The sequence below is a fragment of the Oryctolagus cuniculus genome, chromosome X (genome assembly GCF_964237555.1).
Source record: "Oryctolagus cuniculus chromosome X, mOryCun1.1, whole genome shotgun sequence".
Lineage (NCBI taxonomy): Eukaryota > Metazoa > Chordata > Mammalia > Lagomorpha > Leporidae > Oryctolagus > Oryctolagus cuniculus.
Window position 1 is genome coordinate 82,194,203 of NC_091453.1, and position 27,487 is coordinate 82,221,689.

Here is a 27,487-nt window from a genome sequence, read left to right on the forward strand (position 1 = left end):
TAGGCACAATCAGGTCACAGGAAGGAATATTTGGAGTTAAAATTTATGAATATATATTCATTCTGCTCACGTGGATGTGTCTATTCTTAAATTTTCCACTGAGTCAGTATCAAACATTTTTTCCTTGAAAACTCCTTAGGTTTTCTGTCCCATTTTCCTCATTTTGTGATTTAGGATTCCAAGAGCGCTTTTAATCTCAGGATGGAGATGAACATATGCCCATCTATTTTCCCTTGTTTGAATCCAAGCTCCAGGTATAAGTTTAAGGGTGAATCAGCTCACACAGAAATAGGGTTTTTTGATGGAAAGGCACATTCAAATATATTCCTCACTTTTCAAAAATTAAAGTATGAGAAAAACAAAGGTGGAGTTTCTAATATAGACTTCACATATAGCTCAGATGACAAGAAGCCTAAAAGAGGTGGCATTTCTGCTGTATTCCATTTGTGAAAAGGCAAATGATCATACAATAGCTAAATGAGTACAGACTATTTCCAATTCACTCTATCTTCTACATCTCTAGGTACAGGCAGTGACTACTAAAGTTCATCAACCAAAACAAGAAGTGAAACAAACAAAAATGAACTTTCCCCTTAACTGAGTTTCCTGAAATACTTAATTTAAAAGAGTAGCTACTCAAATCTTTCTGGTTAATTTATACATCAATGTACCTTTAAGTAGTAGACAACAAGGAGATTATTCTTGTGGTGGCTGTTGGCCTGTTAAGATGTCTGCATCCCACATCAGAGTCCTGGCTCTGGCTCCAAACTCTGGTTTGCTGCTAATGCAGATTCTTGGAAGAATCAGGTGATGGTTCAAGTAAGTGGGTTCCTACCACCCAAGTGAGAGATTTGCATTGAATCCTTAACTCCTGACTTTAGTCCTGGCCATTGTGAGTATTTGGGAAGTGAACCACTGGATGAGAGTTTTCTTTCTGTCTTTCTTCTGTCTCTCTATCTCTGTCTCTCTCCCTCTCAAATAATTTTTTAAAAGAAAACACTACTCTGTTTCCAGATGTTTGATTCTACTTTTCATATCACAGTACAAGGTTGAGAAAATGTCAGTGGAAAGATCACTAAATTGAGACTCAGGAGATTTGGCTTGTAGTTGTTGTTCTACTTTTTTGCTTCCTGGCCCAAAACAAAAGGCTGCTCATCAGCAATATAAGTATAATGATCCTCCTAAAAATTTAGCACTATCAAAGCCCCAGATGACCATAGTATGGAATACTGAATGATTGTATGATAAAGATGCTCACTATGTGTCAGATTGGATTTGAGGCAAATACAGGAACATCTGGCACATTCTCCTTCACAACCATGAGCTGAATGACAGAGTTACTCCTGGCACATTTATTCATTAAACCACCATATGGGGTTAAGATAGTGTGCACCCAAAATCAAAAGAACTCTATGCGTGCAAGACGATGGTGGTGATAGTGCTTATTTATATAAAATTACATAACGGGCTGATGTTTTGCCTAGTGGTTAAGATACTCACATTCCACATTAGTGTGTCTGGGTTCAATTCATAGCTCCTGATTCCAGCTTCCTGTTAATTCAGACCCTGAGAGACAATGCTAATGGCTCAAGTAATTAGGTTCCTGTCATCCACATGGAAGACCTAGATTGTGTTCCTGGGCCACAGATTCAGTCTGGCCCATCCCTGGCCATTGTGGGCATCTGGGAAGTGAACTAGTGGATGGAAATTCATATTCTCTCTCTCTCTCTCTCTCTCTCTCTCTCTCTCTCCGTCCCTCTGCCTCTAAAATAATAAATAAATAAATAAATTTAAATGACACGAAATCCATTATGTAAATCTTATAAATTTGTGGCATATAATAGACAATAAATGATAGTTCCTACTCCCACTTTTAAATTATTCATGGATGGTTGATCTGTGTAGCTGCAACCTCTGAGCTATCAATTTCAACTCCAAGGAAACTAATTAAAGGATGCATCAATTGATGCTCTTCTGAGATATGGTTAAGTCTTTAGCAAATAAATGAGTTGGCTTTTTTTGCACAGAAGGGGGAGACAAAGAGAGAGAAAGAAAGATAAAGAGACAGAGTTAGTCCTCATCCTCTGTCTCATTCTCCAAATGCTCACAATGGCTGGAGGGGCCAAATCTGGCAAGTGTAAACCCAATCCATTTCTCTCATATGGGTAACAGGAACCCAATTACTTGAACCCTCACTACTGTCTTTCAAAGTCCAAATTAGCAGGAGACTGGAGTCAGGAGACAGAGCTAGGGATCAAACTTCGGCACACTGATATGTGCTTCAGCTGTCCTAACAGGTCTTAACCACTATGCCAAATGCCTACCTCAGGTGGACTTTTAATTACCTACTTGACTGAATTTTGAACTCCTGCCCTTGTTCCATAATCCAGGGTCTTAAATACGTATCTTAGTCCAGATGACTTTTGAAAATGCCTCCATGCCACCTACCCCAGAACCATAGTTCCTACAAACAATGAGGACCACATTAGAGCCCTGAACCACTGAGGTGTTTTTGGCCTATGTTAGTTGTTCCTGTTTCCAAAGGCTAATGACATTCTCAGCCTCAATTTTACCTCCTACTAAGCTGTCTCTTTTGCCTCAGAATGCCGAGTCATGAAGGGAAACCCATCGGCCACAGCTGGCCCAAAGGCATCCCCAACACCTCAGAAGAGTTCAGCCAAGAGCCCCGGCCCCATGCGCCGAAGCAAGTCTCCAGCTGACTCAGGTAACGACCAAGACGGTGAGTGATCTTCTCCTAACTGTGCATGCTGACTTCACTATGTAGGCCAGTACCCTCTGCATGCAGAGGATTGTGTTCCTCATGAGTACTACTGTGTTTCCATGAGTGCAAATTCTGGTAATTCAGAGATCAAAAACTTCAAACGTTTTTGGAATCATGGAGGCACAGCGATAACCTGATTCTACTCAAATGGATGCAGACCAGAAATCTGGCCAATTTGTCCTGCTTGCTGTAATGCTCATTGTCATGATTGTCATCATTGTCATCATTCTCATTCAGCAAAAACATATTCAATGAAATGATTGAGTCAAATTTTAAATTGGAAATCCAAATGGAGAATAAGTATGTAAAAAATGACACCAATAAGTATCAACCAGGTTGATGTACTCGAGCTTCAAATTTGGCTCTGAACTACTTAGAAACCAAAACAAAAAGGAAGTCAAGTACACCAAAAATATACATAAAAGAGATAAAAGGTAGATCATATCATTCTCCCAACGGAGAAAGAAAACGTAGAACTAGTTCTGAAAGAAAACAGTAAGATTTGTCATAAAGATTGTATTTAATGGATAGTGAGTTATCTAAAAAATGTGTTCTATGGATAACCGCCAACCCATGAACTATTTGTTAGCAGTCAGTCTGTGATGAGATTAGTAGCTTGTGCCAAATGTAAATCAACTATGCCACTAGGCAAACTATTTAGTTCAGTTTATATTTCTTGAGAGCACAATTTTATTGATAAAGGCAACAGTGTGTTCATTCATGCACTGGCTCAAACTCTTTATCTTTTCTTGGACTCACAGTTTGAGTGGCATTGATCTAAAGGGCAATGTTTTCTAATTTTTTATTAAAAATAAAGGACCACAGAAGCCCAAGTTCATAAGTTTAGCATACATGCACAGAAAATGTGAGTTCTTCATATTAAGGGCATTTTATGGTCCAGAGGACTTAAACATTTATCTTGGCAAGGTTCAGGATTCATCATGAGAACTCTACTAGCCTAAGAGCCATGGGGAAGTCAAGCACCTTCCATCTGGGGCAACTTGAGCGGCCTGTTGGCTTTGAAATTCCTGTGCCTGGTACAACAGCCTGCTAGGAGTATGCATATCACCAGCCACTAATTTATACTCAGGCAGGGGGAACTAAATTATAAAAAGATAGCCTCATTTTTTCATTCTTACATACTTTCATACTTTGCACATCCTGTTGTCTCACTCCTGGAATGCCATTCCTCTGACCTGCCACTTGTCTTTGCTTGAAAACTGATGTTCATACTTCAAGACCTCTCATAGAGTAGAGATGGCTGTTCTGTTCTCTGTAATATCACAGCATATCATTCATATCTCTGGGATAATATTCGCCAGACTGTGTTGCAAAATGTGTATTTGTTTGTCTGCTTCCCCAACTAGATACCAAGCCCCTCAAAGAAACAAGTCATTACCTTTATTTTTGTATGCTCAGTGCTAAGCACAGTGCCTGACCCCTAGTAGATGCTCAAGAAATGGTTGTGAATAAGTAGGTATACAAAAGCACCTGTCTTACCCTGTATAGTGCAAGGTAATGTTTGTTGAAGGAATACAAATACATATGTGTTGATGATCTATTTTTTAAATGTGAAGAACACATAATATATATGTTAACATATATATATATGATATATAAACAAATTCCTATTGCTGAACTTTAAAAGACTTAGGTTTTAACACTTGGACTGAATAAAATTGCACAGTTTCTAAGCAGAAGGTTACAAAAAAATAAGATGGACTTTAAAACACTTGGTCAGGTTTTACAAAATATATGAATAATTGCTTAGCTAACCATTTTTCAAAAACAGCTATGTCTTGGATTTTTAGCTGCATTACTTGTATCTTGCTGTGACATAAATTACTTCAAGACTAGTGGCTTAAATAAGTATTTGTTATCATAAAGTTTGTGAGTCAGGAATTCTGGAGTGGCTTAGCTGGGTGGTTGTGACTCAAGATCACTCATGTTGTTATAGTCAATTAGGGATACTGTTAGGGGCTGCAAATATCTGAAGCTGAACTGAGTTGCAAGATATACTTCCAAGATGGCTTTTGGCAGGATCTCCCACAGTAATAATTCAAGGAAGTGAACAAGAAAGAAGATGCAGTGCTTTTGATGATCTGGTCTCCAAAGCCAACACTCTCAGTTGTTTTATTTTATTCATTATAGTCATTAAGTCCAGCCTAATTCAAGGGGAGAATTAGGCTCCACTGCTTCAAGGGAGGTATCAAAGAATTTTAGGACCTGTTTTTTTGAACAGCTATATAACTCATTGGTTTGAAATTCTCAGGTGGTATTAACTTGAAGAAAATAGATTCTCTTTGACAATGTAATCAGATGGTTACCCAGAACACATGAAGACAACGGCCTGCAATTAAACACTTTTAATTGATAAAATAAATGTCAAATTATTACTCTCCAGCATACTACCTCCAAATTTCCTTTCCACAGAATGTACACCTCAATGACTCTAAGATAATAAAGACATAAATGTAATGTGAGATTTCTTCAAAAAAGTCATGGGAAATGGGATTAAAAGATGTTTATTTTGGTTCAAAACATTTTGAAATCCACGCATGCAAGGGAGCATCACAAATTTCATGAAAAATTTATATGATGAGAAAAGATATGCATGAATTTCAAAGATCTTTTTATGACAAAATAGACTCATCTTTTAACTCCATTTTCCCCATAAACTTTTGAAGTACCCTTGCATAATAGGACTTAATATTTGTTAAAATGAAAGGATTTATAATAGATCCTAACTGAGGATTAAGCGGCAAGAACTGCTCTCTTGCTCCTGCAGAACTCGCTCGCTAAAGGAAAGGAATGAAGATTTATCCAAACACACAAGATATGCAGAGTAACCAATTTGAGAAGAGGAGGGGACTTTACTTGGCAGATATCAGAATTATAAACAACCCTTGTTCTCTACTACCATTCTAAAGTGGTGTTTTCAGTAGAGAGATTTGAAATCTTCATTTCAGAGAGTTCATGAACATAAATGAAGCAAGCTCTAGTCTAGACCACCTTCATGACAGTTTCCAAAATGTTTTGGCTTATCTCAGATTATGTGTCTACAGCTTCTACATTATTTCAGCCCCAAAAGACAGGAGGATCCATGTAACATGGCCATGCTCATTCCATGGAAGTTCGTTTAGTCAAGTCCAAGGCATCCACTCAGTGAATATCCCAAAGGAGCAAAGCTGATCTTGGGCAAAATAGTACCCTAGGTAAGGTTTGGATGTGTCATATCCAAATGCTCCTTTCCACTCTCATTTCACTCACAATCACTCCAAGCTGGGAATTGGAGGGAGTTAGGATATGGAAGAGAATACAGAGACACCTCTCAAAAAAAGACCCAAACTCACCATGTCCTAGCTTTGTAATTTGGGACAAATTTCTTACCTTCTGTAAGATATAGTATCTTCTTTGAATAATACAGTTTGCATATCTAAAGATAAGAATAATCTTCCAGTTATCAGCTATTTATAATTGTAAAGTAACTCCCAAAGAATCAGAATCAGATAACCATGATGATGATTTATAGACAATGCATAGTTTTCAGTTGACATAAATATCTCCTACAGATGTTTGACATTTAAGAATTGTTTCATAAAAGGTCAAGATTTTTCTGTGCTATTAGCAAAGGACATACACAGGCTAATATATGTTTACCTAAAGAATAATGATATTGGGTTGGTTTGAAATTCTTTATTCTTTTCTAAGGCTTGGTAGGTGGCACCACCATATTTGATCCTGTGTTAGTCTGACTTGTATCTGAAACTTTTGGATAGATTCACATATCTTCATTCAACCTGAATCTTGTGGAAGATAGGCCATTTCCAGGGAATTTTGATTACCTTCCTTTGAAGGGAAACGAAAGCCCAAAATGTTACTTTTTAGCAGGGATTCAAACCAAATGAAACATTGGCTCAGTTCAGATTTAGTTAAAGGAATGTTTTGATGTTCTAGTTTATTAGAAAACATATAGGTTTGATTCTGCTTTGAACAAATATATATATATATATATTCCAATTCATGCTTCAGTAAATATCTGGATTCATTTTAACTTGAAGTTTATTAAATTGATGCTCTTTGGTCTGTAACTTGCATCATAATTTGATTCCTTAGTGTTTAGTCTTAAGTTGTCTGTTTCCTGTACTGTCCCATGAATAAATCAAAGACCTTATCATTCATTCCCTTCAAGTTCAGTCCCCACTTCTGCCAGTACTGAGTGTGACCTAAATGGGATGTCTGTTGCTACATCCTAAACTCAAGTTTAGGAAGGATTTTGTTCATATAATCCTCCTCTGAGGAGCCCATTCTCACTGACCAGAGTTAATGGACTCCTGGAATCCAAGTCACATTAGCCACGTCTGCCTTTAAAGTAGACCAGGGAGCTATAATAAGCAGATAAAACTGGAAGCCAGAAGCCCTCTATAGGATATTTGAAGAAAACTTGCAGAGTGCTATTTTGATTGCCTTTTCATAGACAGAGGTAATCCTGCCTTCAGAACAAAAGGAAGACATTTCCCATTTGCCTCTCTCTGCTCCTATTGCAGCTATTAATGTGTTAACTTTCCCTTTATGCAATTTTGCCACCTATTGAACTGAATTGAATTGAAAGGACAAAATTGCTAGTTGCTGGGAAGGAATCTTCTCTTCTGTTATTTTTTAAGAATCCCTCAAAGAAGCTAATTACCCACCCTGGTAGGCTGAGAGAATTGTAATGTGATAATTGGCTTGCTATTCTTCAATAGTCTATCATTGTTGTAGCAACCCAAGGTTCTCCATGTCCCTTCCCTGATTCATACACACCTATTCCTGAAAGTCAAACCTACCCTGTTCCCAAATTCCCCCAAAAGAATGGCTTCTGTACCAAAATATACACCTTTTTTCAGAGGAGGTCAAGAGACACAGAACAGTAGAGAGTGTATGGAAATTGTATCCCCAGGTCCTTCTTTTCTGAACAGAGAGACTACTTTTGGAGGGATCCAGCTGTTCTGACCTTCCTTAATGTGACTAACTAGACTAATTGTTTCCTATGGAAAAATAATGTGAGCCACAATTGCAAGCCATGTATGTCATTTCAATTTTTTAGTAGCTACGTTTCAAAAAGTTAAAAGAGACAGGCTGAATTAATTTGATCTATTGAATTATATATTCAAATTATCTCAGTATGTAATCAATATAAGAAGTTATTGAGATAGTTTAAAATCTTAGAAATTGGATTGTACTTTATACTTATAGCACATCTCAATTCTGGCTACCCACACTTCCAATGGTCGAGTCATGCATGACTAGTGACAACTATATTAAAACAGAATACTTTCTTCTCCAGCTACGTAAAGTTTGAGATAACATTCCTTTACATAAAAATAAGTGTTGTGTTTTTTAGAAAATATTTTATTTGGCCGGCGCCGTGGCTCACTGGGCTAGTCCTCCGCCTGCGGTGCCGGCACCCTGAGTTCTAGTCCCGGTTGGGGCGCTGGTTCTGTCCTGGTTGTTCCTCTTCCAGTCCAGCTCTCTGCTGTGGCCCGGGAGTGCAGTGGAGGATGGCCCAAGTGCTTGGGCCCTGCACCCGCATGGGAGACCAGGAGGAAGCACCTGGCTCCTGGCTTCGGATCGGCACAGCGCGCCGGCCACAACGCGCCGACCATGGCGGCCATTTGGGGGATGGGCCAACGGAAAAAGGAAGACCTTTCTCTTTGTCTCTCTCTCTCTCACTGTCTAACTCTGCCTGTTAAAAAAAATATTTTATTTATTTGAGAGGCAGAGTTACAGACAGACAGAGGGAGAGACAGAGAGAAAGGTCTCAATCCACTGGTTCACTCCCCAGATGGCCGCAATGGCTGGGGCTGGGCTAATCTGAAGCCAGGAGTTAGGAACTTTTTCTGGTGGTTGCAGGGGTCCAAGAACTCAGGCCACCTTTTAGTGCTTTCCCAGGCTATTAGCTGAGAGCTGGACCAGAAGAGGAGCAGCTGGAATGCTAACCAGTGCCCATATGGGATGCCAGCACCACAGATGGAGGCTGAGCCTGCTATACCATAGTGCCATCCCCAAATGTTGTGCTTTTGCAAAATATTTCCAAATCCATCACCTCAGTTGTCTTGAAAAAAATGACACCATGAATTAGGTTGGAAAACAATAATTATCCAGTTTTATTTTAGATTGAGAACAAAGATACAAGAGGTTCAGGATACTAAGACCTTCCCAAGGTTACACAACTATTTAGCAGACAAGAACCAGAACCCAGCTTTCCTGATCTCCCAGGAGGCATTTTTGCAGTGTCTGCTGTGAGAACTAAGGCCATCCGAGATCACCTACTCAACAATGGATGGAATCAGAAACATAAAGGAAGCAGAAAGCGAGACATTTATTGATACCACAACTTGAGAGTGGTGACCAGCTGGTAGAAGTGGGTATGCCTCTCAGAAGTTTAGTTCCTTTTGGCCGGTGCCTTGGCTCACTAGGCTAATCCTCCACCTGTGGCACCGGTACTCCGGGTTTTAGTCCTGGTTGGGGTGCCGGTTCTGTCCTGGTTGCTCCTCTTCCAGTCCAGCTCTCTACTGTGGTCTGGGAGTGCAGTGGAGGATGGCCCAAGTGCTTGGGCCCTGCACCCCATGGGAGACGGGGGGGGGGGGGGGCACCTGGCTCCTGGCTTCGGATCAGCACAGCATGCCGGCTACAGCGCGCCGGCAGTGGCGGCCACTTGAGGGGTGGACCAACGGAAGGAAGACCTTTCTCTCTGTCTCTCTCTCTCTCACTGTCTAACTCTGCCTGTCAAAAAAAAAAAAAAGTTTAGTTCCTTTTATACATATCATGCAAATTTCACTTCCCCTTAGTCTGAGCAACTTTAAGAGGCACAATTTAAACAGCAATGCAAAGAGAGGGGTAGGCAATGGGAGTTGGATGTCACTGGGTAGGTGTGACAGCGAAGGAAGAGGGGGAGGGTTACACTGTAGTTATGTAGTTGAAATTTTAAGAAGCTATGAATTAATCTATGTGTGCATGAGCACCTGAAAACAAAAGTTTCTTCAAAAAAAGGTAACAACCTTAGAACTGCACCTTAGAAGCTGTCCAGTATTTTATACTATAAAGTCTTGTCCATACCCCAGTAGCACTGCAGGTTGTCCCAGCCTTTCCCCAAGGGGATTGCATTTTCCCATTTCCAGGGGGGTCTACTCAGCATAACACTAGGTAGTAAAATATTAGGAGAAATTTTACCTAATTTTTATTCAGCAAATCCTTTGTCCAGGAAGATAGAAGAGAGGAAGAGGAAATGGTGTGAAGAACTGGACCCATTCCCTTAGAAACCCCCATCTAAATGTAAACCAGGTACTATCAAATTCTCTCTGGAGAGGTACCCATCTGCTCTGACAGATGCTCTACCCCATTAAAACTTGCTATTGTGCTTGCCACTCCTCTCTGTCTCACATTTGAATTTTTTCTTGCATGAAGATAAGAACCTTTTCCACTCAACTCCACTAAGTGAGCTCATCAGTTTTTTGTTTTTGTTTTTGTTTTTGTTGTTTTTTTAACTTAGCATCCTTTGCAGCTGGGGACTAGGCCCGGGCATCATAGTTATACTTAAGCTAAGCTAAGTTCTTATGAAAATACATCATTGGTTCACTTCTAACATAGCCTGACATGAGGCATGTCAGTATGGTGAATGCCAAGATATATTGGATGGTCAGATGGTTCCTGTTTCTCTGCTTTCTTCCTTTTTCCCCCACCTCCAATACAGGGATGTGGGAAATCAAGGGGTAGAGTAGTGTCCTGTTCATTTCTTTGTTCTGCTTTGAATGTAGCTACAAATAATGAAGCACCTTTGTTTCCTGTTCTCTGTCTTAGACATTCTAACAGCTCCTCTACTGTCATTCCAAGGGGAAGTGATGCCCTTGACAAAGCTGTTGGAAAACAAAACCTTCCCTAGCCTCTTTCCCCAGTTGAATCTTTCTAAAATTGCAGCTTATGTCAGTTTAATGGGAAGATCTACCCTGTAAAAAACAACTTTTCCCTTTCCATTGGAGAGCCACTTTGGAAATGGTTGGAGCAAGCAGTATAGTGAGGGCCATTGAGTATTCTGCGGTACATGGGATATGGAGATATCTCCCTAAAATAAAAGTCCTATCAGCCTGATTTAGCCAAGGACTTGAATTTAAATACAGTTAGATATCCAGAGGTTGGATGAAGTACCTAATAATGCTAGGTTCTCTGAGAAAAATGTGATTTTTCCTCAAGATACATTCCCTGTCACTAAGAAATTAATGACTTATTTGGGGAACCAATATACATATAGATTTGAACCTTTTTAAAACTTACAAATACTGTACATGTACTAACTAATTTAATCTTTATAGCAATCTTATGAGGTAGGTACTACTATTCTGTTTTGCAAATGAAGAAACTGAGGCATACAAAAGGTGAGTGACCTGCCCCAAATCACACAACTAGTAAGTGATAGAAGTGAGATTTGAATGCAGGCAATCTGCACAATACACTATTTTTTAGCCACTATACTTCAATACATTGTTATTGATTTAATTATGTGCTAAATGAATGGGAGATACAAGCAATGAGTGTCCTTGGAACTACTGGAATCCATGGGGGAGAGCATTTATCAGGAGCCAAGGTAGTAAGGGAAGGTTTCCTGGAAGCACTAGGACTTGAAGAAGGGTTATATATCAACTAATAAGGAGCTGGATGTTTCTGGAAAGGAGGAAAGTATGAACAAAGGAGCAGAGATGGTAATGAATATTGTATATGAGGGTAGAGGGAGGGCACTCTTAATTATACATCTCCAAACCCAACCTTCCTTCTGGACATCAATTCCATAAATACCTACAAAATAATTCTGTTTATATGGGCCAAATACAATGTAGTTAAAATCAAAAGCATTTCCTCCTTCCAATTCCTTGTCCACAATCGAATTATCATCCTCTCAAGGCTCAATACCTTGGTGCTACTTTTGATGCTTCCCACTCTTTAATCCTTCATGTTCAGCATATCCTGTGGATATTGAACATGTCAAGCATCCCCGTATGATTTGCATAGCAGTCTCTTCTTTTCCCTCATGCCTAGATTATTTCACCTGATGCCTAGATTATTCTAGACTCCTAATATTTTTGCTTCAAATCTCTGTTCCCTTAATCATTTGGTGTGGTGCCACCATACTTTTCTTGAAAAACACCATTGTCATTGTGTTACTCCAAAACTTTTAGTGGTTTCATGTGGAATTCATTGATCAACTCTTCATGGTAATTCTGAGAAGGTTAAAAGAGAGAAGGAAAGAGGGCCAAGGGATATGTTTTGGGGAGCACATCAATAGAATGGAAAAAGCAGAAACAATGGTCTATAACCTCAGGAGAACTTTAGTGATCTAATGCCTGAGCAGCTAGCCAAATAATTAGTCCTCAGCCTGTGTGTATGATGGGTTCATGTCTCATCTCTTGTGAAAGGGGATTCCCTAACCTGGTTCCTATAAATTGCAGTTACTTAATTTCTGTCATTTTTAGTAGTGGCAGGGAAATATCAATAGAACAGATGATTTATTGAACTCTTCCTATAACCCAGGCACTTCACCAAGCTTTGTATGTGTACTCTGTTGTATACTCATCAAAGCAGCAACAATTGAGTTATTATTATTCAAATGTCAGAGACGGGGAAACTGAGGGTCAGAGAAGTTAGATTAGGACAAAGCTGAACACAGATCTAGGAAATGGCTAAATCAGGATTTGAAACTTGTACTGATTCCAAAGCCTGTGTTTATTCCATAGATTAAGTGCAGTGTAGTTGTTGCCCCAGAAAAACCAATAGTGAATATTGACAACTGGCTGACTACACCAGAAACACATTCTGAGCAGAACCACTTTCAATAGGAATAAATGTTTACAACATGATTAAACCTGAGAAAACAATCCTGGCATTTCCATCAGTCCTCACACAGATGTTTTTTTCTTGAGGGAAACTCAACTGTATCAAAACATTGCAGAATTAGGTACATATACTTGTTACACAATAGAAAAGACACTCCCCCCATCCTTGTTTAAAGGAATCACAACTGCATATTAAATAAGATATTTTAGGGAGTAGATTTCGAATTCCAATTTGGTCTTCTGAAGCTATAGTATCTCACAACCTCTGATTGAATTTGGCTTGAGTGCCCACCCTACAGTCAAGTCATTGAAGATCTGTTTTAAGGTTCTCAGCTCTTGCTTCTATAATGGATGGGCCTGGGGAGAGGCACAAAAAATTTTCCACTGAGCAGAAACAATCAGCCAAGGCAATCCAGACTCCCCACCCAAGGGATGTTTAGAATTGATGTATGCAAACTGCAGGATCTGTCTCACAGTCTTGTTCTGAAGTAAGCTGAAACTGCTTTGGTTCCATTTGGATGGCCTTCCAGAAAAAAAAAAAAAAAACTCTGTAAATATAAAGAGAAAATGGGGTATCTTTGGACTGGAGTGATGGAAAGTTCAGAACACCTCAATGTGAGAAAAATGAAGTGTCTGAATTGTATATTGGTATCTCCCTTCGCAAGGCATTAGGGAGTTTGAGAACACAAGACAGATAATGAATGACAAAAGTCTAAGCTTAAGGGAATTTTGACATGGATTGTGTGAACAATGGCCCAATTTGTGACATAGCAGGTTAAACCACTGCTTGTAATGATGACATCCCATATCAGAGTCCCAGTTTCAATGTTGGCTGTTACACTTCCCATTTAGCTTCCCACTAATGCACCTGGGAAAGCAGCAGATGACAGTCCAAGTACTTGGACCCCTGCCACTCATATGAGAGAGCCAGATGGAGTTACAAGCTCCTGAATTCGGCCTGGCCCAGCCCCAGCCATTTCAACCATTTGGAGAGTAAATTAGTGGATGGAAGAAATTCTCTCCCCACCCCTGTTGCTTTACCTTTCAAATAAAGAAAAAAATAAACCATTTTTATAAAAGAAATGTATTTCATGAACAATCCCCAGAAGCCACCACCCATTGAGGAGAAGCAGAATTTATACCCTTTAAACAAGTCTTGCCTGTCTCAACCTCTATATCCTTGTTGATTTAAAGAAGACTAGTGGTAAATATTTCAAAATAGACATCAAATCAAAACCAACAGGTTTGATTTTGAGCTGGGCTCAAGAACTCAGATTAGAATGGGACAGAAAGGCCAGGGCTAAGTGAATGAGCATTGAATCAGTTTGCTCTCCATCTAAAAGTTATAAGAAAAGCAAATAATTGGCCCTTCTTTTTTGTGTGTCATTCTGGTCATGCGAACATGAGCCCAGAAATATGAGGGGTCTCCAAAAATTTCATGGAAAATGCAAGTTACAAATGCCTCTGCATGGATTTGAAATTTTTTGCACCAAAATATACTTATCTTTTAATCCTATTTTCCAAGAACTTTTTGAAGTAGCCTCAAGTAACAAATGCTTTGGCTAACTCACTGTGCAGACAGCTCTTTAATTACTACACCTGGAGCCACTTACATGGGACTTATACACAGCTACATCCTAGTTTCCAGGGATCAGTCTAGCCTCTAGGCAAAGGAATACACAGTCTGGAGCTCAGCACCATCTCTGCCTGCTTCATGACCCCACACTGTCCTTGGCTACTCACATAATAAACTAGATTCTCTCTTTGTTCTTTGGGAACTAGCTATCCACTCCCCACTTTATTTCTAACTCCCTAAAACCCATTCTCCCCACCATATATTTATATCCCTATAAATCCATATTAGCCAACCTACTTGCCTCGCCAGTCACCCTGTTTGTGCTTCCTTGTTTCCTTCTGTGGTGAAAGGCTAACACAGCCAAGAAGCTAAATATGAGTACTGTGGCAAAGACAGGCATAATCACTCAGGGCAGCCAGTGAACGATGACTATGCAGGGCCAAGCATGGCAATTGTGTTGCATACCTGAAGGGCAACAACTGGGGAAGGAAGAGAGACAAGACAGGGCAGATATAGCATCTTCCCAGGGAGCTCTGTGGCATGAGGATAATTATATGGCATGATGGCTACTCTATCTGTTACTAGTTCATGACATTGTGTATGTTTCTCAGATCAAATAGGTTAGAAGCCTTGAAGAAGGATATCTCTGGTGTATGCTTCTACCTTTTCCTATTCCTTTATCTTTTCTTTGCCACAACCTTCCCCTCACCTCTCTAGACCCAGCAGAAAATTGTCATAGGAAGGAAATCCAGAAGCAGTTCATTTAAAAAGAAAGTCCATGTGACATAACCCGAAAACCCAACTTTGGAATCAGAGACCTGTGTTCAAATTATTACTTTGCTATCCTGAACTGGATAAAGTGTGTGTGTGTGTGTGTGTGTGTGTGAGAGAGAGAGAGAGAGAGAGAGAGAGAGAGAGACATGCCAGATCCATCATAGGCAAATAGCAATTGAAGAAACAATAAGTATTATTCTACTTTTGTTGATAAGATTGCTAAGACAGACAAGGAGACTAAAAAGTTTTCAAAGCACATTGCTGCAAAAGGAAAAATGTGAACTTCACAAAAGGAAAGAAAGGGATGAGACAATTCAGACTGCGGATAATTAAAAGGTGAGAACTAGGCCAGGCATATGGTGCAGTGATTAAGACACCCCCTGGGACACCCACATCCCATATCAGAGTGCCTGGGTTCAAGTTCCAGCTTTGCTTCCAGTTATCACTTCCTGTTGCCATGCACCCTTGAAGGCAACATGTATTTGGATCCCTGCCATCCTTGTGGGAAACTTGGATTGAGTTCTGAGCTCCTGGCTTCAGCCTGACCCAGGCATTTGGGAAACTGGCTAATGGGAGATCTCTCTCTCTTTCCCCCTCCTTCCCATCCTTAAATTTTTTTTTTTAATTTAAAAGGTGGGAACAGTGAGACAGTGTTGTTATTCTGAGGAGGGAAATGAGAGTGACAAGTGTGTGAGGCAGATGACACTCCCCACCCTGCCCCGGTAACCAGGCACTCTCAAATAACCTGAGAGCTCAGGATATGTAGTAAAGAAAAATAAAGGAAATGTGTACTATAAAATGGTACCTTCTATTTACTCTTAAAATATGACAACCTTTTGACATAGATTCACCTATTCAAGAGCACATACAGTTCATCAGACTTTATTTGCATTATTATTTGCTACTTTTTTAACCTTGATATTTATGTATGAATTGGCTCCAGAATTCATAGCAAATGGCACCCTTTAATATTTTTCTCATACAAAGATAAAGTGTGTATGTGAATACATTTTTATCCAGTTTGTAAATTGTAGGGCTCCTTCAACTTGCAAGGAATCATGCTTGTCTGTGCATGCCTACATTTTCTCATTTCTCCACATTCATCTGTGGATTTCATTCCATGAAGGAACTCTGGAAACAATGCAGTGGTAGTTAAATTATTTAAAAAATAATTTTCAAGATGCTTATTGAATTTGGACAACAAACAAAGTCTCTTATTTATAGATAGCTTAAGATTGATTGGAGGAAGAGCATGAGGAACACATATAAATGTATGCACATATACAAAGAATATATAAAAAGACATATATGCATTAAGTATCCCTAAAGATCTCGGGTGAAATGTTCCACAGGATACTGAGAAAAGAATAGGAAGTTGCAGAAAAAGCATATATGTCCAGATCCCTAGCCAGGAGGTGAAACTGACTCATGTGTAGACATGCCTGTGGTTGGCAATTTTCTGTGTTTTTGGAAGGCCAATGGGCTCGTTCTCAGTTAAATAAATATGTAGGTTTAAAAGGCAGTTGGGAGTACAGTAGTTATCCCTTTGTTGAATAGCTAACAAATGCTGGCAAACTAGGATCTGTGAAGGATCCAGGGGTCATGTGGAACAAATTGCCAAACTGGAACTTACCTGGGGGTGGGGGTCTTAGTTGTTGCATCGTGGGTTAAGCAGTCCTTTGGGATGCCAGCATCACATATCTGAGTGCTAGTTCAAGTTCCAGCTATTCTGATTCCTATCCAGATCCTTCCTGATATGCTTGGGAAAGCAGCATAAGATGGCCCAAGTAATTGAGTCCCTGCCATCCACGTGGTAGATCCAGGCAGAGTTCCAGGCTCCCAGCTTCGGCCTGACCCAGACCTGCTATTGCAGCCATTTTTGGGAAGGGGCTGTAAATCAGCACATGGAAGACCTCTCTCTCTCTGTCTCTCTCTCTCTGTGCATGTGTGTATGTGTGTGTGTGTGTGTGTGTATTTCTCTCTGTCACTCTTTCAAATAAAAAAACTTTTTTTTAAAATCAACTTACCTGGTGCTGCTTACATCCATTAGACCTCAAGCGAGGTGAGGGCCATTTTAGAATATTTTCCTTGTGATAACTCCTGTAATTCTCAAAGATCTGCTCCTCATCTTAAATGCTAGGGGACAGGTCTCACTGGGGAAGTGCTCAGGCACTGTAGCTGGTCCATTAATTCTTTCCACTATTAGATCCTTCATTCTTTTTTCTTTTTTTTTTTTTTTTTTTTGACAGGCAGAGTGGACAGTGAGAGAGACAGAGAGAAAGGTCTTCCTTTTTGCCGTTGGTTCACCCTCCAATGGCCGCCGCGGCCGGCGCGCTGCAGCCAGCGCATCGCGCCAATCTGAAGCCAGGAGCCAGGTGCTTCTCCTGGTCTCACTTGGGCCATCCTCCACTGCAGTCCCGGACAACAGCAGAGAGCTGTCCTGGAAGAGGGGCAACAGGGACAGAATCCGGCGCCCCGACTGGGACTAGAACCCGGTGTGCCGGCGCCGCAAGGCAGAGGATTAGCCTAGTGAGCCACGGCGCCGGCCAGATCCTTCATTCTTAAAAATGTAGTTGACTGCTTTGCCCAATTGTGGCTCCACAGACTCTTCCCTTTCCTAAACTGCATTTTGGATTCATGGGAATGCTCAGTGCATAGGCAAAATCTAGCTCCCACATTCTTTGTGCTGTTTTGTACAAGTCACGTTCTTCTATGGGTGGCTTATATGATACGTAAACATAAACATATATAACTGTAAGTGTATTTGGCCTCTAGGTCCTTATCTACACTGTATTCCTGCTCTCTGTCCCCATTGCCTTAGTCGAAGCATTAACACACCTCACCTGGACTAAAACTATGTCTTCTAACCAAGTTCTTTGTTTCTACCCTTCCTCCACCTGACCTCAGTCTCATTACAGCATCAGGAGTGTCATTTTTAACGTGCAAAATTTGATCCTATTGCTTGCAATTTATAATCTTTCTATGTTCCCTCCAGAAATGAAAGTCACACTTCTTCATACGCCTCAGAAAGGTCACGAGGATCTGACCCTTATCTTCTGTCTCCAGCTTCATCTCTTTGAACTCAGCTTGAGCCATTCTGAGCTACTTGTAGTTCTGTAAACAACCTTCACTTTTCTCCCCCTGCTGGTGAAACTTGAATTCCTAGCTTTCCTCTCTCCAGCTCTGCCCTTGCTATCTTCTCTCCAACTCTGATCATTTTTTTCATTTTTTTTTATTTTTTAAAGACTTATTTAATTTTATTTGAAAGACAGAGTTACAGAGAGAGGTAGAGACAGAGAGAGAGGTCTTCCACCTGCTGGTTCACTTCCCAGATTGCCGCAACAGCTGGCGCTGCGCCAATTCGAAGCCAGGAGCCAGGAGCTTCTTCCAGGTCTCTCATACGGGTGCAGGGGCCCAAGGACTTGGGCCATCTTCAACTACTATCCCAGACCATAGCAAAGAGCTAGATCGGAAGAGGGGAAGCTGGGACTAGAACCAATTCCCATATGGGATGCTGGTGCTTCAGGACAGGGCTTTAAACTACTGCTCCACAGCGCCAGCCCCTCATTTTTTTTCTTAACAGCTTTATTAAGATACAATTCATATAATATACAATTCATATAATATACAATTCACCAATTTAAAATGTACAATTCAGTCATTTTTATTTTAGCCACAGAGTTGTGCAACAATTACCATGATTTAATGCCAGAATTAGCTTTGCTTCCCCATGGACATCTCACATCCATTAGCAGACATTTTCCATTTCCCCCGGTTCCTCTTCCACCCCAGCCCCTGGCCACTATTAATCTACTTTGTTCTCTATAGACTTTAATACTCCAGATTCATCTTTCAAGATTTCTCAAGTGTTACCTCTTGGTGTTTGTCTCCCAGTCCCCTGATTCCAAAGTCTAGGCTGCAATATTTCCTGCTCATAGTTCTGTCTTGGCATTTATTCTACACTGTTCTTGCCTGCTTTCCCACAGGAAGTAACATACTCATCTCTGAAACCCCAATATCTAATACTTTGCCTGGCTCATAGTCGTGTTCTTTAGCTACTAACTGTTTGAGTGGCAGGGAGGCACGTTTCTCAATGAATGGGTGAGAGATGGGTGAATACACAGCTAAAGTCTGATAGTGGATGGCTAAGTGCCCATTTTTCAACACACTTGCACATGAATAAACTCAGCAAACCACCATATGGCTGTGTCGTCCATCTCTGGAGATAATTGTGCAAGTCTCAGAACCTAGGGAAACATTACTATAAGTGGTGCAGGAGTTATACCCTCAGGAAATATTCATGATACAGTGGTTTAAGCTTTACTCTGGGATTACATACAACACTCTCAGACTATCTTTCTGCTTAACTTTTTCAATTTTGTATTTATATTCTTTCTCTACCCCCACCATGAGCCAACCGTTTCCCTCCCTCTCTACACACCCTTGGGGTATTTTCTTTTGGTTTTAAAGCACATTTCAAAATACCTCTGTTTAACAATGGAGGTCCTAAGACTAAAAAAAATACTTTGGCATGAGATGTTTGAACATGAACCACATTTCTTGTTTCATGATTAGGTATTAAAAAGTTCTTTAGCAAGGGGATATAAAACAATTTGAAAGAGAAATGGAATATGAACATGTTAAAAATTAAACCATCTCCTTTTCAGCATTTTATTTGCTAAAAAACAAGAGATGCACCTACAATCTGACCACTAGCATCTATCACTCTGTGTCTTTATGCCTCTTTCCCTGTCTTAGCTGCCTCATTCTTCTCTTCTAACCTCTTCCTCATCTTCTTTGTCTGTTCTCTCTTCCATTTCTGATCCCTTCCTCTCTTTCTTTGAGTTTCTCTTCTATCCATTTTTCTGTTCAAGCTTTTTTGTTTCTCCTCCACTTTCTTTTTCATTCCTCTTCCTGACTAGTCTGCTTTCTCTTTTTTGCCCTCTGTTCTTTTCACCCAGGATAGGTAAGGATAAGCAGGAAATGGGAGGGCAGAAGATTGACAGTGGGGCTGTCCTGCATTTACCCTGTCAGCTACCAAATCAACTTTATTTCTTCCCCTGTATGTAAGGCACATAACCTGTCTGTGCCTCACTTTTTTCCTCTATGAAACTAAAGCCAAGGAATACTTTCTCAGACTACCTCCAAGAGATATTAAGGTCAAACCTGGGCATGCATATGAGAAAGATTTGAAAAGAAACAGACCCCAGTGATTGGGAAGCACTCAGGGAACAAGCGGGAGGACATTGCACTGCACTGAGGCAGGATCTAATTAACTGAGGATTGCAGTTCTTGCCCTTTTGAGGAATGTGTTTCTTTTCACCTTTGTTCTGCTCATCAAATCGCTTGGTTGTCTGTGTACCTTGTTTGAATGTTCTTAGTGTCTTCAGAGGGGAAGGATAACTTGCTCCTTTGTATGCTGTTGATTTTTATCCCTTCCTTTTCTCTTGCCTTGGGCTAGCAAACGGAACCTCCAGCAGCCAGCTTTCTACCCCCAAGTCTAAGCAGTCTCCCATCTCTACGCCCACCAGTCCTGGCAGCCTCCGGAAGCACAAGGTATTATGTCTCTTATACCTTACTAAACTCCCTTGCACTCAAAATTTCTTGAATGGCTGGGTGAAGATTTTCTCTTCTATTCTACTTCAACAGTACATTAAGGCCAGAATTTCCCTTAACTGGTTCCACCAGCTTAAGTTCCTGGGAAGCCCACCAGGGACCAAACTTCTAGGCACTTTCATTTATTCCTCTGACTCCTATTATTTATTTCCAGTTATACTCTTGTACATCTTCCAAAAGGAGAAGGTACAGAGGTCCCAAGTACCCATTCTGAGCTAATGTTGTTACCAAATCATGTCTTAGGAATTAGGTTGCACATGGGTCTCCCCAGTTCAGAGACAAAGCACAGGAGATATTGAGGGCAACTTATGTCATCAGACAGCAGTCAATGGAAGCAACATACAGATGGCAGTTTCAAAACTGCACTGAGTTACTCCTTTTAGAATTGCTGGATACCAAGGAATGAATACACTCTTATCTCATTCTGTGCTCTTCATTACCAGGCAAATTCTGGTGCAGCATAGGAAAATGGGCCACATACACACTATATTGGCCTTAGGCACCATGTATATGCCTTAAGCTATCACAGGCAAATAAATCATTAAAATAATTGAAATTTGAATTCTCTAGCTTCACTTACCGATCAGGTTCCCACATAGAAATCCCTCCTGTGTAGAAAATCTGAAGAACTCACTGCCTTCAATCTTTTACCTGTGGCAGTGCGATGTGGTTTCCCTCTGAATACCACACTGTGGAGTAGCTTGCTCTATGATTCTCTTGACTTCTCCCTGCTCATAGCACTTGATGTGAGAATGAAAAAGGCAAAAAGCCACTAATCTAACTCCACACGGAACTATGGATGGTCAGAACTAGAAGCCATCTTAGATGGTGATAAACTAGTTCCATTTGATTCTCAATAATCTTATGTTGTTGAAATTTCACAGATGAGGAAACTGAGACCCCGAAAGATTGTTACTTACCATGATAACCTAACTATAGGAATAGTACTCAATGCCAGTGGTATCCTGGAGTCAGTTTACACTACCTTGAGAGAGCTGATTGTGTACACTGCTTCCCATATCTGTGTTCAACAACATCGTATTGCTAACTTGAACTCTGCCATGATGAGAATATTTACATCATGGAAACTGGCAAATACAATAAATCAAGGTTGTTGTTTTCCCTTTCACAGAATATCAATCATTAACATTTAAGTGTATAGTGCTGCCTGACATCCATTTTCATTTCCTTTTCTCTATATCAGGCTTTTAATTTCCCAGTCTATCTGGCCATTGCCTACCTGGTCATTTCTAAGGCCTGTTCCATTTCTTTAGTGACCCATTTAACTTGTATTATTGCTTTTGACCAGAAATTCAGGATTGTCCCACTGAGCTATTTGGTTTCCCCAAAGAAGGGTTTGCTAAACAATCTGTGTATACAATGCTACCAGAGATTGTAAAATGAATGAAAATTGTTTGTACAATAGTAAGCTTTCAGTTATTCTTTGCTAGAAACAAAACCTTTTAATATGAACATTTCAGTATGACAAGAACCACCCTCTGTTGTTCCCGTGGTCATTTAGAATCACCTATTCCACATTACGTCTTACTATACCTTTGCCCCATGCTTTTGTGTTCTGCTTTTCCTTCTGGGAAACTTGACTTACTCCAGCATCTACTATCAGTATTTTCCCCAAAGTGCTGGAGGCAGCAGGGGCATTTGGTCTGCACATTTGAGTCATTAAGCTTTCCAGTTCACTTTGGTTAAGGATCCATCATCCCTAAGCCCATTAAGGCAAGTGTTGGCATTGCTAAACAGCTTCTCTTGATTGAGCTTACAGGTTGTTGTGGACTTGTAGCTTTTTTTGCTTGTTATTCGACTCAATTCTAAAACAGATTTTAACCATTGAAGGACTTGAACAAGTTCACAGGAGACCATATTGTAAGAGATCACTGTTTTCTTAAGTGTGCATTGTCAGTGTACCAATTTATTTTTAAAATTACTCTTTTTAAGACAATCAAATAAACACTAAGAAATAAAGTATATATCTAGAGCAAACTTTTAAATAAAATAAACATTTAGATTTTAGTACAATGTTCACTATTTTCAAAGCTTTTTAATTTTATATCATGTCAAACTTACAGAAGAAGAGTTACAAAAATAATTAGCTATTGTTTGTCCTTTACATAGATTCATCAGTTGTTTATATTTTGCTCCATTTATTTTTGGTGTATACACACACATCTCAAAAAGTTTGTGAAAAAATAAAATTAACAAATAAGTTTATTTAGGTGCAAAACAATTTTGAAATCCATGCATAGATCGTCAGGATACAGATTTTTCATGAGCATTTTCTAAACCCCTCACATATATACACATACATAGATACATATATGAGAGTACTTCAAAAATTAGTGGAAAACGGAACTGAAAGATTAGTTTATTGGGGCTGGTGATGTGGTGTAGAAGGTTAAGCCTCTGCTTGCGGTGCCAGCATCCCATATGAATGTGGTTCAAGTCCCAGCTGCTCTACTTCTGATCCTGCTAATGAGACTGGGAAAGCAGCAGAAGATGGCCCAAGAGCTTGGGCTTCTGTACCAACATGGGAGACTCAGAAGGAGCTCTTTGTTCCTGGTTTGGGCCTGGTACAGCCCCAGCAAATGCGGCCATCTGGGGAGTGAACCAGTGGATGGAAGATCTCTCTCTCTCTCCCTCCTTCTCTTTCTGTATCTATGTTTTTCAAAATGATATAAATCATTTTAAAAATACCAGTTCATTTTGTTTCAAAAAAATGTTGAAATGCATAGTTTTTCATAATATGCATTTCCATGTACTTTTTGAAGACCCCCTTTGATTTTCAGCATTTTTTGGCACCAGAACAAACATCTTTGAATTCATTTAAAATAAACATTTCAATGTAGTGTATACATTACATTTTACTATTTTTTGAACCCTTCTACTCCTGAATACTTCAGTGTGTATTTCTTAAGAACAAGGACATTATCTTAATTACCATAGAGCAATTATTAAAATCAAGAAATTTAACACTGACATAAATCTGCTATATACTCTAGAGTCCATATTCAATCTTTATTAATTTCTTTAATAATGTTCTTTTTCTGGCCTGGGATTCAGTCTATAACGCAACATTGTATTGAGTTATCATGTTCCCTTTTGACTTTTTTAATCTGGATATTTTCTTGAGACTTTGTTTATCTTCCAATACAGTATATTGTACAAATGAAGTTATTTGGTGAAATGTCTTTAGTTTGGGCTTGTTGGATGGTTCCTTGTGATTAAATTCAGATTATGCATTTGGCACAGGAATATCATAGGAATTATGTTGTGTCCTTCTCAGTGTGTCTTATCAGGAGGCAATAGCCTCAATGGTTACATCATCTGTGATGGAGATTGAACTAGTTCTTTTGCATAAGCTAAAAAGTGTCTTATGACCTTGACCCAATCTCCCTGTGTCTCAAGTCCCACTTTCATGTTCCTCCTTTCATACAACTACCTGAGCTTTAGCATCATCAGGGTACCTGGGCAGCAGGCCTGAGCAGATCTCATCTAAATTTCCATCCAAGTGGGCCTGAAAGGTGTGAGTCGTGGTAGAGGCAGGAAGCAGGTGGCTGAGGCCACAACTTTCCTCCTGCGCAATTGGAAACAAACTTGAAGTCCCAGCATCCCTTTGGTAATGTTTGATGGCTGTGATGGGGCCCTAAGCTGTAATCAGCCTCTTGGCTTCTCCTCTTAAGCAGCTCATGGAGAATCCTCTTTAATGCAGCTGCAATGGGGTTAGCCAAAGTCCGCATACTCAAGTGCTGCAATATGGATGCAAAGTAAATCCTTGGATAGTTAATGAAAACAACATTTTGCATTTCCATTCTGTTTTATTCTTTTACATAGTCATTTTCACATTTGCCCTTGTGGTATCCCTGTGAAAGGGATAGGACAGATACTATTCCCATTTAACAGATGAGAAAAAAGGTGCAGAGAGATCTGCCCAAGTATGATTCAACAAAAACTTACTGAGGACCTTCTGTGAAGAAAATACTATATTAAAGATGTTCAAAAAGCCTACAAAAGAGAACTCTGCTGTTTGCTTTAATCCCCTCCACACACACACACACACACAGATTAGTGATTTCATCCATGACTTTAAATTCAGGACCATTTTACCTGCAAAATTGTCTTGGAGATTAAAGGAAAACACATTTTCTATATTATGTGAATATATAACATTATTTAAATATGCATTTTCCTCTGTTACTAGTCTTCTTTTATCCTCCCGTAAGCGCCTGGTGAAGTAGTTTGATGAGTAAAGCAGAGTACTGACCCTTAAGTCACAGGCACTACTAGCTCTAATATAAGTGGATTTGGGTAGTGTAATGATAAGGAGCTAGGAAAGAGACAAAGGAGGGTGGGAGATGGGGAAAACCTTTCACAAAAGTAACATTTAAGTGGAGTCTTGAAGGCTGGGTAGGCTTTTCATGCCTGGTTAAAGAGAAAAGGCATTGCAGCTTTCAAAAAATGTTGTCAGAACAAAGTCACGCCATCACACAAGTACATTTGGGAAATAGCAAACGCAAACTAGAAGCCAGGTTTCTCTAAACTCCTCCCTGACTTCCTTTGGCCTATAAGCTCCTTGGACCAGAGACCAACTTTTTTGTTTTCTCTAATGCAAAAGTATCGCCAGCACAGCTGTATTTGTTACAAACATTTTGTTCTGTAGGGCTCCAAGGGACTAAGCAAATGAATTTCAGGTGCAAATTATTTGTATTGTTAAGCAATATGTGTATTTCTGTATTTCTACATATCAATCAACAAAAGCAGAATGCTGAGATAATTCTTTTTCCTGAACATTTTCTACCCATACAAGAAAATAAATTTTGAATACAAAATAAACTGATAGAGGTACAGAAGTTCAAAAGGTCATATGTAAGCCAAGTCCTATGGATTCTCTCCATGGCCTGTATCTCTACCCGTCCCTAGTCAGAACAGCTGCAAATGGAGTCTTATGATTCTATTCCCTCTTCCTATGAGGTAAAGTCTGAAATAATGTTTCCAAATAATTATTTCTACAAACCAACTAATTAGACTGCAGTGTCTTTTGCACAGTTAAGAGTAGGGTTGAATGCTAAACCTCAGTGGGTCAATGTGGTAGAATTAAGTGGCCTCCATATTTTTAAAGGACCCTTTTGTACCACCTGAAAAATGTTCAATGAGTTCAGTAATTTGGCCATGTCTGTCTCATTTCTCTTGCTTGGGGGTAATTACAAAAAAAAAAAAAACCAAACAAACAAACAAAAAAAACAAGAAGGAACATTAACAATTTTATAGTTCACTTCTTCCTCAATTTCAAAGATAGATGCAAAGGTCCTGAAAGAGGGAAGTAAAATGGTAAAGCTAGACCTAAAATCTAGGTCTCCTGACTCTTATTCTAGTGCTTTTTTTTTAATACAATGGAAATTCATTATATGAAAGTTTGACTTATGGAATTCACCAATAGTCACAATATGTTTATTTGAAATGGCAGAGTGATAGAGACAGGGAGAGGAAGAAAGAGAGATCTTCTATCTTCTCAAATGACTGCAACAGCTAGGTCTGAGTTGCTGAAGCCAGGAGTTGGGAATTCAACCCTGCTCTCTCTCATGGGTGGCAGGGACCCAACTATTGGAACCATCACCTGCTGCCTTCAAGGGTGTGCATTAGCAGGAATGCTGGAATCAGGAATGGAGCCAAAACTCAAACACAGGCTCTTTGATATGGGATGTAGGTGTCCAAGTGTGGCATCTTAACCACTGTGCCAAATCCATGCCCCCAATTTTAGAATATATTGATCATTCGCAGAAGAAACCCCACACTTGTTAGCAGTTTCTGCCCCTTCCCCATCTATACAACACCTTGCAACCACTAATCTCTGTGTTTCTTTGAGTTAGAATATTCAGAATATTTCCTTCTGAGAACTGCCTTAGCTGTATCCTGGAGGTTTTGGTATATTATGATATGATTTTTCTTTATCGCAAAGTATTTTCTAATTTCTCTTAGTATGTCTTCCTTGACTCACTGGTTAGTCAGCAGTTGTTCTGTAATGTACACATTATTATGAATTTCCCAAATATCTTTGTATTATTGCTTTCTAATTTAATTCCACAGTAGTCAAAGGATATACTTTGTATAGTTGTCAATCATTTTAAATTTATTGAAACTTGTTTTATGGCCTAGTGTATTATCTATACTGGAAATGTTCCATGGGCACTTGAAAAGAATGTGTATTCTGTTGTGTACAGTTTTATATATATATATGCATATGTTTATATATATTTATAAAACTACAGTGTTGCTTACATGCCCTGTTTACTTGATTGTCTTCTGCCTAGTTGTTCTATCCATTTTTGAAGGTGAGGTATTAAGGTCTTCAGCTGCTATAGTTGAATTGTATATTTCCCTTCAGTTCCATCAGTTTTTGTTTCCTGTATTTTGATACTCTGTTGTTAAAGTGCACATGTATTTATAACTATGTCTTCTCAATGTATTGACCTTGTGGTCATAAAATGTTCTTCACCTTCAATAGTATTTTTTCTTAAAGTCAATTTTTCTTCCGATATTAGTATAGCCATTCTAGTTCTCATTTAGTTACTGATTGTGTGGTAAATATTTTTGCATCATTTACTTTCAATATATCTAGTCTTTGAAAGTCTTTAAGAGAGCATAGGGTTTGATTGTATTTTTCCTAATTCCGTTCTGCAAATCTCTGTCATTTAAATTTGAGTGTTTTATCCATGATGCTTAATGTAATTACTGGGAAGGTAGAAATTAATCTGACATTTTTCTATTTTCTTTATGTCTTATGTCTGTTTTTGTTCCCTCATGACTCGATGTTTGCTTTTTATGTGTTAAGCAAAGATTTTCTAGTGTGCCATTTTAATCCCCCTC

At 39.5% G+C, this 27,487-nt stretch overlaps 1 protein-coding gene across 3 annotated transcripts in view; it reads left to right on the plus strand.

The window, feature by feature from the left end:
• The window catches only part of DCX (doublecortin), a 132,428-nt gene that overhangs the window by 93,279 nt on the left and 11,662 nt on the right, over positions 1–27,487 (plus strand). Inside the window, exons 5-6 of one of the 3 annotated variants that reach the window (XM_017349815.3) lie at positions 2,603–2,725; positions 20,457–20,551. In XM_017349815.3, coding sequence (XP_017205304.1) covers positions 2,603–2,725; positions 20,457–20,551 — 218 coding nt within the window. Of the gene's footprint in view, positions 1–2,602; positions 2,741–20,456; positions 20,552–27,487 lie in introns of all 3 variants that reach the window. The other 2 variants (XM_017349813.3, XM_051827263.2) reach the window with 2 other exon arrangements.